General features: G+C 37.0%; 1 protein-coding gene across 1 annotated transcript in view; it reads left to right on the top strand.

The window, feature by feature from the left end:
* LOC143020308 (venom serine protease-like) overlaps positions 1-13808 on the top strand; it is a 109865-nt gene that overhangs the window by 83061 nt on the left and 12996 nt on the right. The window contains exons 4-6 of the mRNA XM_076176600.1: positions 7472-7868; positions 8260-8377; positions 10284-10480. Of these exons, the coding sequence (XP_076032715.1) occupies positions 7472-7868; positions 8260-8377; positions 10284-10480 (712 nt within the window). The remainder of the gene's footprint in view (positions 1-7471; positions 7869-8259; positions 8378-10283; positions 10481-13808) is intronic.

Genomic DNA, 13808 nt, shown 5'->3' with positions numbered 1-13808 from the left:
TCGTTCTCTTCAGGTTGTATGTTCTCCCTTGTAAACACTGATTTAAAATGTTTGTTCATAATTTCCGCCATTTCCATTTCCTCAGTGTATTCAACTCCCTCCTGTCTTAATTTCTCCTACAAATCTGTAGAATAGTTTCGGTTGATCTTTACACTTTTCTATGATATCTTTTTCATATTTTCTCTTTTCCTCTCTGCACGCTTGTACATATTCATTTCTATAGCAGGTATATATTTTCTATTTTTCAGGTCTTCTGTCTTTTTTCCATCTGGTCCAGGCTTTGTCTCTTTTGTCTTTTAACTCCCTACAACTTTTGTTGTACCAGCATTTTACATATTCTTTTTCTTGTTTTTGTCTTGGGACATACTTTTCCACTCCTTTTTTGTAAATTTTTGTCAAAATATTCCATTTCTCTTCTACTGTTGTTTCTTCTTTGTATATTTCTTCCCAGTTTTCCTTTTGAAAGAATTCTTTTATTTTATCAAAGTTTGTTTTTTCATACATCATTCTTCCTTTTCTGTATTGTTCATTTCTTTTCATATATTTTTCTTTATTAAGTTCCAGTTCAATCAATATGTGGTCACTTTTACTTATTGGTGTTTTATATTCAATTTTGTCCACTATTCTAGGTTCGGATGTAATTACTAGGTCTAGTTTCGATAGCTCTTCTTCATTTCTATACCTAGTGTTCTGTATCCATTGTGTCATTGTATGGTCAGTAACCATCTCGAGTAGAGCGTTTCCCCATGAGCCGTCTCCACCCTTTACTGTCATTTCTTCCCAGCAGATTTCTTTGCAATTAAAGTCGCCCATCATAACTATTTTTCCTCCCTCTTCCATTATCTTGTTTAATGTTATCTTTGTGTCCTCTAACATACTTTTATGTTCACTCTCCTCCCATGAGGCTGTTTTTGGGGGCACATAATTTATCACAAACTTTCTGTTCTTCTTATCTCTGTCTTCTACTTCCATCATTACCATCTCTACTGTATTCTTTCCATATGTGACACCCTTCACGTTTATATCCTTCTTAGTCAGGAACATAACTCCACCCCCTTCCTTTTTCACTCTGTTTCTAATCCAATAATTATATGCATCATGTCCTACACTGTTGGGTGGTAGTGGACCTTTTAATTTTGTTTCTACAATTCCCATTATGTCTGGTTCTTTTTCTTTCAAATAATCATTCAGTTCATTCAATCCTGTTATTAATCCATCTAAATTTGTGTAAGACACTCTTAGTTTTCTGCCACTTCCATTGTGTTCTCTGTTTCCCTTTTGTTTTTCTCTTGTATGTCGACTTTCTTTAGTTTCATATTAACTACTCTCCAATAGAATCTCTCTTTTTCTGACTCCGTTCTTATCTCGTTTTTTTCCTTTGCTTCAAGTCTTTTCTGCTTTTCTTCCTCGCTTTCCTCTTTATTCATTTCCCTTTTTATCCATACCTTTTTATATTGTTCACTTTTTGCTAGTTTCCCTGTTTTGGATAAGATATTCTCAGCCGTAGTTTGTGACCTGAAATTAATCTTGATTGGTCTGGTCTTGTCTGTACTATATTTCCCTAGCCTGAATTTCTCTTCGATTTGTTTTATTATTTCTGGTTCATCTTCCTGAACTAATTGTAGTAAACTGCTTACTTTTTCATTTTCCTCTTTGATTCTTGTGGTTCTATCTGGGTTATGTTTCTCTTCCATTCCTAATATAATTATACATTTCTTTCTGTCTGGTAAGTCTCTTACTATATTCTCCTTCTGTCTCATCACTTTAATAACTGAGTTTTCAGTTTGTTCATTCATTTGCTGTCTGATTATGTCAGTGAATGCAACCTTACTATTTTCATGAATTTTTTTCCAACCCTCCTTGTTCTCCTTATTATTCTCCTTTAAGACTTTATTCTCATCTTTTACTTCTTTTAACTGTTTTTTTAATTCTTCAATTTCCTTAGTTAAGTTTTTGTTCGCCCTCTCTAGTTCTTCCAATTTTTCAACTCTTCGTATAATACTGTCAACATGACCGAACCTACGCTCCAAGTCCTCGATCATCTTATCGACCTTCTCTTCTAGTCTTGTCAGTCGGGGGGGGGTTTGTGTCCCCCCCACCCTCTTTAAATCCCTGGAAAATATTCTCATCACTTTCTACTGTATTGCTCTTGTCTATACTTCTAATCTTTACATTTTTATTAGACATTTCATCGTCATCGGGAGGCCTTTTGTTTACCTTTCGCCTGTCTGCCTGGGCCAAGTCTACTCCTTCCTCATTTCCTTCCATTTCCCTCAGTAATCCCTCCCCCTTTCCTCTTTCCCTACTTTCCTACTACTCCACGAGCAATTTCCCCCCCACCCTGTAAATATCATTGGGTGATAACTTCTCTTTGCGTTGGGATCCACAAACTTCAATTCTCTTCAGAACGTCTTCTAAGCCATCCATTCGTTGAAGTGTGTATTTACCTAGTTGTATTTTACGGGAAGGGGAGCTATGCTCGTGGGGTCCCGTCTTCATTTCTCATTTTATCTAAACTATTTTTAAATTCATGTATTGTTTTTGCACACACCACTTTCTCATCTAACTTGTTCCAACTGTCTATTACTCTGTGAGGAAAGCTGTTCTTTTTCAAATCTCTTCTATAGCTGTCTTTTTTTATTTTCTTTCCGTGTCCTCTTGTATTTCTGTCATCCCATTTTATCAGATTCTCTCTATCAGTAATTTCTATGCCTTTCATGATTCTGTAAATAGCTATCAAATCTCCTCTCTCTCTTCTTTGCTCTAGTGTCTGTAGTTCAAGTTTTTGTAGTCTCTTCATATGATAGTTTTGAGAGTGTTGGTGCCAGTTTTGTAATTGCTCTTTGTATTCTTTCAAGTTTTTTTATACATTTTTTTGTACTTGGTGACCATATTGTTGCTGCATATTCTAATCTTGGTCTTATCAGGGTGATTAGGATTTTCCTCACCATTTCTTCATCCAGGTATGTAAATGCCACTTTGATTGTTCTTATTAAATTATAAGTTTCTCCAAAAATCTTATTTATATGTTTTTCAGGTGACATATTATTCATAACAATGACTCCCAGGTCCTTCTCATTTTCTACTTTTTTTATTCCCTCTTCTCCCAAATTATATGATCCTGTTATTCTGTTTTTGCTTTTTCCAAATTCCATTATACTACACTTTTTTGTATTGAACTCCATCTCCCACTTCTTACTCCATTCCTGTACTTTATTTAGATCTCTCTGTAGTGATTCACAATCTGCTTCAGTTTTCACTCTTTTCAGTAGTTTTGCATCGTCTGCAAAGAAGCTCATATAGCTTTCAATTCCTTCATCCATATCATTAATATATATAGCAAACATTATTGGGGCCAGGACTGTTCCCTGCGGGACACCGCTTATTACTTCATTCCATTTTGAGTGCTGGTTTCTTATCACTACTCTCATTTTTCTTTCTTGCAAAAAGTCTTCCATCCAATTTAGTAATTTACCTTGTATTCCTCCTTCAGATTCTAGTTTCTTAAGCAACTTCTTATGTGGTACTTTGTCAAAAGCTTTTTTTAGGTCTAGAAATGCACAATCAGCCCATCCATCTCTTTCTTGTACTATATCTATTAGCCTTGAATAGAAACATATTAAATTGGTGACGCATGATCGTCCTTGTCTGAATCCAAATTGCCTTGGATTTAGTACGTTGTTTTTTTCCAAGTATTTTACCCATCTATTTTTGATAATTCTTTCACAAATTTTTGCTATTGTACTTGTTAGAGAGACTGGTCTATAGTTGGTAGGTTCTTCTTTATTTCCTCCTTTATATATAGGTACTATATTTGCTTTTTTCCAATCTTCTGGAACTTTTCCTTCTTTCAAGGAACTGCTTATTATGCTATGTATTTTGTCTGCCAGTTCATTCCTGCATTCTTTCAGAATCCAGTTTGCTATTTCATCTGGTCCATGTGATTTTCTGACATCAAGATTACTCAATTGTATCAATATTTCATTCTTTGATACTTCTATTTTTTCTATAGGGGGGACTTTCTCTTTCCATTCAATCTCTTCAGGTTGTATGTTCTCCCTTGTAAACACTGATTTAAAATGTTTGTTCATAATTTCCGCCATTTCCATTTCCTCAGTGTATTCAACTCCCCCTTGTCTTAATTTCTCCAAGTCCTGTTTGTTTTTCAGTTTATTGTTTACAAATCTGTAGAATAGTTTTGGTTGATTTTTACATTTTTCTATGACGTCTTTTTCATATTTTCTCTTTTCCTCTCTGCACGTTTGTACATATTCATTTCTATAACTGGTATATATTTTCCATTTTTCAGGTTTTCTGTCTTTTTTCCATCTGGTCCAGGCTTTGTCTCTTTTGTCTTTTAACTCCCTACAACTTTTGTTGTACCAGCATTTTACATATTCTTTTTCTTGTTTTTGTCTTGGGACATACTTTTCCACTCCTTTTTTGTAAATTTTTGTCAAAATATTCCATTTCTTTTCCACTGATGTTTCTTCTTTGTATATTTCTTCCCAGTTTTCTTGTTGAAAGAATTCTCTTATTTTATCAAAGTTTGTTTTTTCATACATCATTCTTCCTTTTCTATATTGGTCATTTCTTTTGATATATTTTTCTTCATTAAGTTCCAGTTCAATCAATATGTGGTCACTTTTACCTATTGGTGTTTTATATTCAATCTTGTCCACTATTCTAGGTTCAGATGTAATTAATAAGTCTAGTCTCGATGGTTCTTCTTCATTTCTATACCTAGTGTTCTCCTGTATCCATTGTGTCATTGTGTGGTCAATAATCATCTCAAGTAGAGCGTTTCCCCATGAGTCATCTCCACCCTTTACTGTCATTTCTTCCCAGCAGATTTCTTTGCAATTAAAGTCGCCCATCATAACTATTCTTCCTCCATCTTCCATTATTTTATTTAATGTTATCTTTGTGTCCTCTAACATACTTTTATGTTCACTCTCCTCCCATGAGGCTGTTTTCGGAGGCACATAATTTATCACAAATTTTCTGCTCTTCTTATCTCTGTCTTCCACTTCTATCATAATCATCTCTACTGTATTCTTTCCATATATGACACCTTTCACATTTATATCCTTCTTAGTCAGGAACATAACTCCACCTCCTTGCTTTTTCTCTCTGTTTCTAATCCAATAATTGTATGCATTATGTCCTACACTGTTGGGTGGTAGTGGGCCTTTTAATTTTGTTTCTACAATTCCCATTATGTCCGGTTCTTTTTCTTTCAAATAATCATTCAGCTCATTCAATCCTGTTATTAATCCATCTATATTTGTGTAAGACACTCTTAGTTTTCTGCCACTTCCATTGTGTTCTCTGTTTCCCTTATGTTTTTCTTTTGTATGTCGAACTTCCTTAGTTTCATGTTCACTACTCTCCAATAGAATCTCTCTTTCTCTGACTCCGTTCTGTTCTCGTTTTTTGCCTTAGCTTCCAGTCTTTTCTGCTTTTCTTCCTCTCTTTCCTCTTTATTCATTTCTCTTTTTATCCATATCTTTTTGTATTGTTCACTTGTTGCTAGTTTCCCTGTTTTGGATAAGATATTCTCTGCCGTTGTTTGTGACTTGAATTTAATCTTAATTGGTCTGGTCTTGTCTGTGCTATACTTTCCGAGTCTAAATTTCTCTTCGATTTGTTTCATAATTTCTGGTTCATCTTCCTGAACTGATTCTAGTAATTGGCTTACTTTTTCATTTTCCTCTTTGATTCTTGTGGTTCTATCTGTTGTGTTTCTCTTCCATTCCTAATATAATTATACATTTCTTCTTGTCTGCTAAATCTCTTACTATATTCTCCTTTTGTCTCATCACTTTAATAACTGAGTCTTCAGTATGTTCTTTCAATTGCTGTTTGACTATGTCAGTGAATGAAACCTTATTTCCTTCTTGGGTTTTCTTCCAATTTTTACTTTCTTTAGCTATCGTTTCTCTGTTTTCTTTACTATTCTTCTTCAATTCCTCATTCTCCACCTTTACATCTCTTAACTGTCTTTTTAGGTCTTCTATTTCATCAGTTAAGTTTTTATTCGCCTTTTCTAGTTCTTCCAATCTTTCAACTCTTTGTAAAATGGTGTTCATATGACCTAACCTACTCTCCAAGTCCTCGATCACCTTATCAACCTTCTTCTCTAGTCTTGTCAGTCGGGGGGGGTTTGTGTCCCCCCCACTCTCTTTAAATCCCTTGAAAATATTCTCATCACTTTCTACTGTATTGTTCCTATCTATACTTCTAATCTTTACATTCTTATTAGACATTCCGTCGTCCTCCAGCTCGTCTTGTGGTCGCTTGTTTACTTTTCGGTGGTCTGTTAGGACCAGGTCCTCTACTTCCTCATTACCTTCCATTTCCCCAGTAATCCCTCCCCTTCTCCTCTTTCCTTACTTTCCCACTACCCCACGAGCAATTTCCCCCCACCCTGTAAATACAAAAAGGCACTTCTCTTTGCGTTGGGATCCACAATCTGCACTTTTCTTCAGAACGTTCTTCAAGCCGTCCGTTCGTTGAAAGTGTGTGTGTGTGTGTGTGCACGTGTATGTGGTGCATGTATGTGGCGTTTGTGGTGTATGTATGTGGCGTTTGTGGCGTATGTATGTTTTTGTGCGTATATACATGTGTGTGTATGTGGCATATATGCACATGTGTATGTGGCGTATATACATATGTGTGTGTGTGTGGCATATACGCACGTGTGTGTGTGTATGTGGCGTATGTATATGTGTGTGTATGTGGCGTATGTATATGTGTGTGTATGTGGCGTATGTATGTGTGTGTGGCGTGTGTGTGTGTGTGCGTGCGTGCGTGTATGTGTCTGTGTTCACATATACAAGCATGTACGTGCGTCTGTGTTCGTATTTGTGTGTACACGCACACACATTCACAACATACGCTGGTTGTCTAACATGTGTCTACGTGTGCGTGTCTACACATGTGTAAGCGTGTATATGTTTGTTTTTGATCTCCCAAACCACTACCGCCAGTAACAAGAACCTCATAAGAGAAATTAAGACACGACAAGCGCAGTCATTACCAGACTTATTAGTTGTGTTCCAAATGAAAGAAACATTACACTTCAACAGGTTAGGGCGGTACATTTGTTTGCGATGTTGCCGTGTGTGTGCGTATGCGTGCCCGACTCGGCGCGAATTTTAAAACGGTTCTCTACATTTGAGATGGTTTTGAAATAAAATCCGCGTATGATTGAATCCGTGTTATTCGAATCCGCGTTATTTGAGGGACCCCTGTACACTGAAAGTAAAAGTATTACACTCTGAGGGACTCCATTTTATGGTCTTTTTGTTCCTTAGACTTGGTTGTTTAGGGTTATGCTGCACTGAGAGGCTTCAGGCAATGGATTAATTGGCTGATTGATCTACATTATTGCTTTTTATATTCTTTGGCATGTTTCTGTTTTAATTTTCTATATTTTTAGATGGTTTTATTTTTCCATATTCCCCAGGTGTGTTGTGCCATTGGTGATGATCAAACACCCCCTGTTACCACCTTCCCTCCTCATCCTTCAAATGAACAAGGTGATAATGTAAATCTCGTGACAATATTTCCAAGGCCCCCTCTGCCAACCAGAGCTCCTTTTCCAGGAGGAAACGGTCAATCAGGTGGTGGTATTGCCCAGCCTGACTCGTTCCCAAGACCTGCTCCTCCTATCCCCTTCCCCTCACCCATGCAGCCCACTTCTACTGCAAGGCCAACCACTACAACACTGAGGACGACCACAACAACAACTACCACAGAACTATCTAAATCAAAATGTGGAGCTGTTCCTCCTTCCCGTGCTATTGAGGGTGATGTGCCGCAGTTTGGATTTTACTCTTGGGCTGTCACACTTCAGTTTTCAGGTAAGGAGGACAAGAAGAGCAGCAACCCCCCTCCCCCCCCCCCTCTCTCTCTCTCTCTCTCTCTCTCTCTCTCTCTCTCTCTCTCTCTCTCTCTTTCTCTGTCTCTCTTTCTCTCTGTCTCTATCTCTCTCACTCCCTATCCCACCCTCCCTCTCTAGCAAAGGTGGGAAGACAGAAATTAACCCAGGTTTCAAAATTATCTAAACAGAGGCATAGTAGGATGCAATGAGGGTTCTGTTTTATTTGTCAGTTTTTCATATAATTTCATTTTTAAATATTTCATGTTGATGATTGGACTTCATTTTATCTTGTTTTACCATGTTTGATGTATAATCTCTAGATGTTTGTTTCTGGGATTCATCTAACTTAATTTTTCTGGTTATTTTATCAGTGGCCAGAGCAGGTGTAATTAGATCACAATTACAGTGTGGGGGTGCACTCATCTCAGGACGTCATGTCTTAACTGCTGCCCACTGCCTAGAAAAGTCAACAAGACATCCCCGCACTTTGTAAGTCTACAATATAGTGATTCTTAACTGGGGTGAGGGTTGGGGGTGGGGGGTAGGTGTCATGGATCTTCAAGCAATGTGCTTCCCAGCCAGAGGGTCCTAGGACCCTTAAGGGACCATTAAGGTTTCCAAAGGAGGCTACAGTCCAAGAATTGATAGTGAGCAGTGGATACCAAATTATTTTGCTCAAAGTTAAAATGATCACCAGGAAGTTAGGAAAGAACTTTATGCAATTAAAGGATCCATGAGCAAACAGGTTGAGAACCACTGTAACCTCGTTCAGAGACTTGTAAGGGAAGTTTGTAAGGGGGAGGGTTGAGCAGCATTAGGATGTCTAGAGAGAAGGGCAAGAAAAAGGGGAAGAATGCTGTATGTAGTTTAAAGGATAAACAAATCACAATTTTCAAACCCAAATTTTCCTAATACTTTTAGATTATATACAAATGAATAGATTAGATTTGTTTTTCCATCATCCTGGAGTTTTCATACATTTTTATTGGCATTTTATTTCACCTAAATGAGTCGTCTACTCCAAAAGTTGGGAATAGTGGTCGCCATTTTGATGATGTAATGCCACGAATCTAAAAACAAAGCCACCTTTGCTTTTGTGCATTTACAGTACATAGGATGTGCAGAACTGTGCTGTGAACTTTTTTCTAATGTTTGTTATTTTAATTGTAATTGTAATTGCCATTGTAATTAAGTACAAGTATTCAATGTGATAAAAAAAAAAGAACTGTCACAGATTCCTAAAGCACAAAAGTTAGTAGTTTTCCTTGATACGCATTGATGAGTACACTGTTAAAAAGTTTGGTATGATATGTAAAAACCAATGAAAATTTTACCTTTATTTTAGCACATCACTGTGTTTATCACAGAATTGCAAAATAAGAACATATACTTTTTGAATAACTTGAAGAAGTAATATTCCTTATGCTGCAAATACAAAAGACTATCCATATATTTCTTATATCAGTAATAAAACTAAATTTGATGCAGAATATATAGGTAAGTATCAGGGCATTAACCTTGTTCCTTGTTCTATATCAATAATATACCCAGTAGTTTTATAACTAGAAATAACAGATAAGTGCATTTACCTAATAGTATCAACACTAAGTTCACTGGAATCTTAATACAGTATATAACTTTTGATTAAATACAGTGTACTTATTTGAACTTTAATGTACTTGGTATTACTTTGGGTCTAAATACAATTACAAGTAAGCCTAAAAGTACCAATGAATTTTTCAACTCCAAGTACAAGTACATGAAAATCTTTACTTAATTCAAGTACAAGTACATGGACCCTACCCTGATGCCATAGTTTCATGATGTTCATGGCTATGTACATGTATGCTGTTAGGCCAAGGCCAACTACATGATGTATGTATCACTATGAGAATGATTTAAAGAAATGCAGTTTTCAGGGTCAATTTTATACAAGTTTGACTGAATTGTGAGGTTCTGTGAGACAGTTAAGACCCTCGAAGATTAAAGACAGTAAAAAGTCATATGTATACTGTGTGTCCATTTGGTCAACAGTTCATCACTTTCTAAGCTAGGTTTGTGGGAGGATAGTAAATTCCTCAATAATTTCATCTCTGCTGCAGATTCACTTGCCTCTATTGTTAAGTCCTTGTAACCATGGAGGCTATCCATTCTCTCGGTTTCATTCTGGTCACTTTTCCTCATGAAATTACTTACTTTGTTAGCCAGGAAACCTTCAAAATCTCCCTTTTGTAATGTAAAATAACATTGTGGTAATGTAAAAAATCACTTTGTAATAAGTCTTTATAAAATTGTACCATATACTTTTAGTGTCCACATTATCATAATTTTTTTCAAGCAAATGTCCATAACTAGATATATTTTTGTTCAACATATTTTGCATCTACTTAAACAGATCCGAGATTGTTATTGGCGAACACAACTTGACATCAACACCTGACTGCATGCTTTTTCAAAATGGACAAACTGTATGTGCCAGTAAAGAAAGACATTTTACACCAGAATCTATTGTGATCCATCCCAACTACGATGCAAAAACACGGGCCAATGACATTGCCATCATCAAACTTAGTGCAGATGTGCCTCTTACTAGTGAGTATTACTATTATTCTGTTTCTGCATGATATGATGCAGCCCGAAGGGATTTCTCCCCGTCTTCTCCTTTTCTGCATGAGGGGACAGAGAGGGGGGGTCGCTGATTTAATGAAGCGGCCTTACTCTCTTGCAACACTGCTTCTGACCCAGATCAGTGGACAAGATGCAGGGATGACCTGTCATCCAGGTCCCAAGATAAGAGGGAGGGAAGAGGGTAGAGGGGAGTGGAGTATGTAGGGGATGGAATGGGTGGGAATTGTTTCTATGTCTTTTGGCTATCTCCCTTATAAGGGGGAAAAAAGCCTTTGGTATATTTACCTAGTTGTATTTTACGGGACGGGAGCTATGCTTGTTGTGACCCGTTTCCATATCTCTCCACATCCAATTTATTCTTGAACTCGTGTATAGTTCTGGCATTCACTGTTTCACTGTTTAGTTTGTTCCAGACATCGATCACTCTGTGCGGGAAACTGTTCTTTTTCAGGTCTCTTCTGTAACTGTCCTTCTTTAGCTATGCTTTTTATTGTGTCCTCTTGTTTCTCTCTTGTCCCATTTCAATAGGTCATCTCTATCGAGAACTTCCATCACCTTTCATAATTCTGAAAATATGTATGTATATGCATGATATAAATTGACTTAATTTGGAAAAATTTAGGAAGAGATTAAGTTGCCAGTGTACCTGTGTAGTTATATTCAAGGCTTTTAAATACCCTTGATTTTCATTGTACAAATGTGAAAGTTGTTCCTGAGCATTTTTATATGAACCAGTCCCTAGTTACATATATATATCTTCCTGATATGAGAATTCACACATATGTAATAAACCTGTTTCTACAAAGTCCTCATTTTATGCATACAAATTTCTGCTTTGTAAGTTGTGTTAACCTAATTGTAATGGACAGGGAAAGACCTTTACTCATGGGGTCTCATCTCTATCAAAACTGATCAGACTTAGCTTCTTTGAAGTTGTTCCAGTAATTGGTGCATATATATGGAAAACTTTATTCTTTGATATCCTTTGTGTAGTTCTTATCAGTTTTATCTGATGACCTTGTGCTACTCCCTAATCCAAAATAAAGAGATGTTCAGTCAGTCTTATCCATCCCTTTCAGTGATCAGAACCCCTAAATCATGTCACCTACTTCTTGCACTCTCTCTCTCTCTCTCTCTCTCTCTCTTTCTCTTTCTCTCTCTCTCTATCTCTCACTCTTTCTCTCTCAGCAGAAGATAAATTTCATTGCTACCATCTGTATTCTCTCAATATATGGAGACCACACCACTGTTGCATATTCTAATCTGGGGCAGAGAGTTTTCATTAAATCATTTTAACATCTCTCTGTCCAAGGAGTGGAAAATCACTTTTATATATTGCTGCAGTCTACTTGTCACATGCACAATTTTGTTCATGTGCTTGTTGGGTGATAACTGGTTCTCCCAAATCTTCCTCTTTTCTTTCTTGTAATTATTTAGTTTTCCAGCAAATAAATGGGAGGTGATCAGTCCATTTCTGCCTTGTACTAGTTGATGCATACAGTAAATATTCTGAAGTCTCCCAAATGAAAAGTACTACTGCAGTTGTAACTACAAAAGTCCTTCAAGAGGTCTTCAGTAGACATGGACTACCAGAAATACTAGTTACAGATATTGGGCCTTGGTTTACTGCAAAAGAGTTTTCTGAATTTGCCAGAAATTTTTAATCCAACACCATAATTCTGCAGTATACAAACCTCCTACAAATGGACAAACTGAAAGGGTGGTGCAAATACTTAAATCAGCTTTGAGAGTGTTGAAACAAGATGCAGAAGTTGTCATCCAAAAGTACTTGTTTACCTATCAAATTACACCATACAATACAATAAAAGAAAGCATAGGAAAATTTTCTGGCACTACAGTAATAATGTAATGATATCGCCTCTTTCTCTTTGATCTTTCAAAGTTGCCAGACCCAGTACTCTTAGTCTTTCCTCATAAAGTTTATCTGCCAGAATGGGGATCACTTTGGTTGCTGCCATTTGTATTCTCTCTATCTTGCTTATATCCTTCATTCTGTGTGGGGACCATACTACTGATGCATACTCTAGTCCTGGATGGATCAGGATTTCAATTTTTTCATACATCTCTTCATCCTCTTTAATCTTCTGCAGCAGTCTGTACATTGTCGGGTGAATGATACGCGTGGGAAGCTCGTACACTGTTTATTATTATGTAAGATCAGTCAACATAGGCGTGAACGTCGACATGCGCAATAGCAATGGTAATGATAGTACAAAGCAATAGCAATAATACAACATCCCCCTTCAAGTTTACAAAATCTCAAAATAAACTTATCAGTAAGTAACAGTTAGTAATTCCCCAAAGGGCTGCAAAAGAAAGCATAGTGATGACATATCAACTAGAGTAAACCTTTAGAATTAAGTACAAAATTAGATACTATTATTTGTGATACATAACATACACTTAGTAGTAAACCATTTCTGGTTGTACATTGGGTTTAGGCACTCTGCCGGACCTTCTAACTTCAATTTGTGATGGGCTAGGTACACTAGGTTTAGTGCTAGGACAAACAACAGAAGTAGATGCACCTTTAGGAATATCACTGACATGGATGGAATTATCAGAAGAACCGAGCAGGGTGGGAGTCCCTTCTTTGGGTTCAGTGTTAGGCAATTTACTGTGTTCACCTGTGTGTATGAGAGAGTGTCTGTTTCTTCTTATTGTGGAACCTGCATCAGTCAGGACTTTGTATGATCTCGGTTGAGTCAGTCTCTGTGTTACTTCTCCATAACCTTCTTGGTCTCGTATGTATACCTTATCGCCTGCTTGAAGAGCTGGCAATGTCTGGATACGATGGTGGTTGTTGTAGTTCTTAGAGTATTTCTCTCTATAGAGTTCCTCTTTTTCTAGTAGGTCATCTTGGTTATATCCCTTTGGTCTCAACGTATCAGGGAGTACTGGCAATTTTGTTCTTAGTTTTCTACTCATCAGTATTTCACTTGGGGTCAAACCATTTCTAAGTGGAGCTGAACGATAGGCAAGTAGTCCTAAATAAGGGTTAGCGTTCTTTTTAAGGATGTTTTTAGCTGTCTGGACTGCCCGTTCTGCCTCCCCATTTGCTTGTGGGTGTAGGGGTGATGAGGTAACATGGGTAAACCCCCAACACTTAGCAAATTCTTTGAACTCCTGGCTGGAGTACTGAGGTCCATTATCGGATACAACAGTTTCAGGAATTCCATGTATGGAGAAAATATCTGCAAGAGCTGTTGTGACTGCAATAGTTGTGGTATTCTTCAGTTCTCTGAACTCAAACCATCTACTGGAATAATCA

Source organism: Oratosquilla oratoria, chromosome 39 (assembly GCF_046742065.1).
Source record: "Oratosquilla oratoria isolate Oo_2021 chromosome 39, ASM4674206v1, whole genome shotgun sequence".
Classification (NCBI taxonomy): Eukaryota; Metazoa; Arthropoda; class Malacostraca; order Stomatopoda; family Squillidae; genus Oratosquilla; species Oratosquilla oratoria.
The sequence above is the reverse complement of the archived record's forward strand: the minus strand, read 5'-3'. Positions and strand labels throughout refer to the sequence as shown.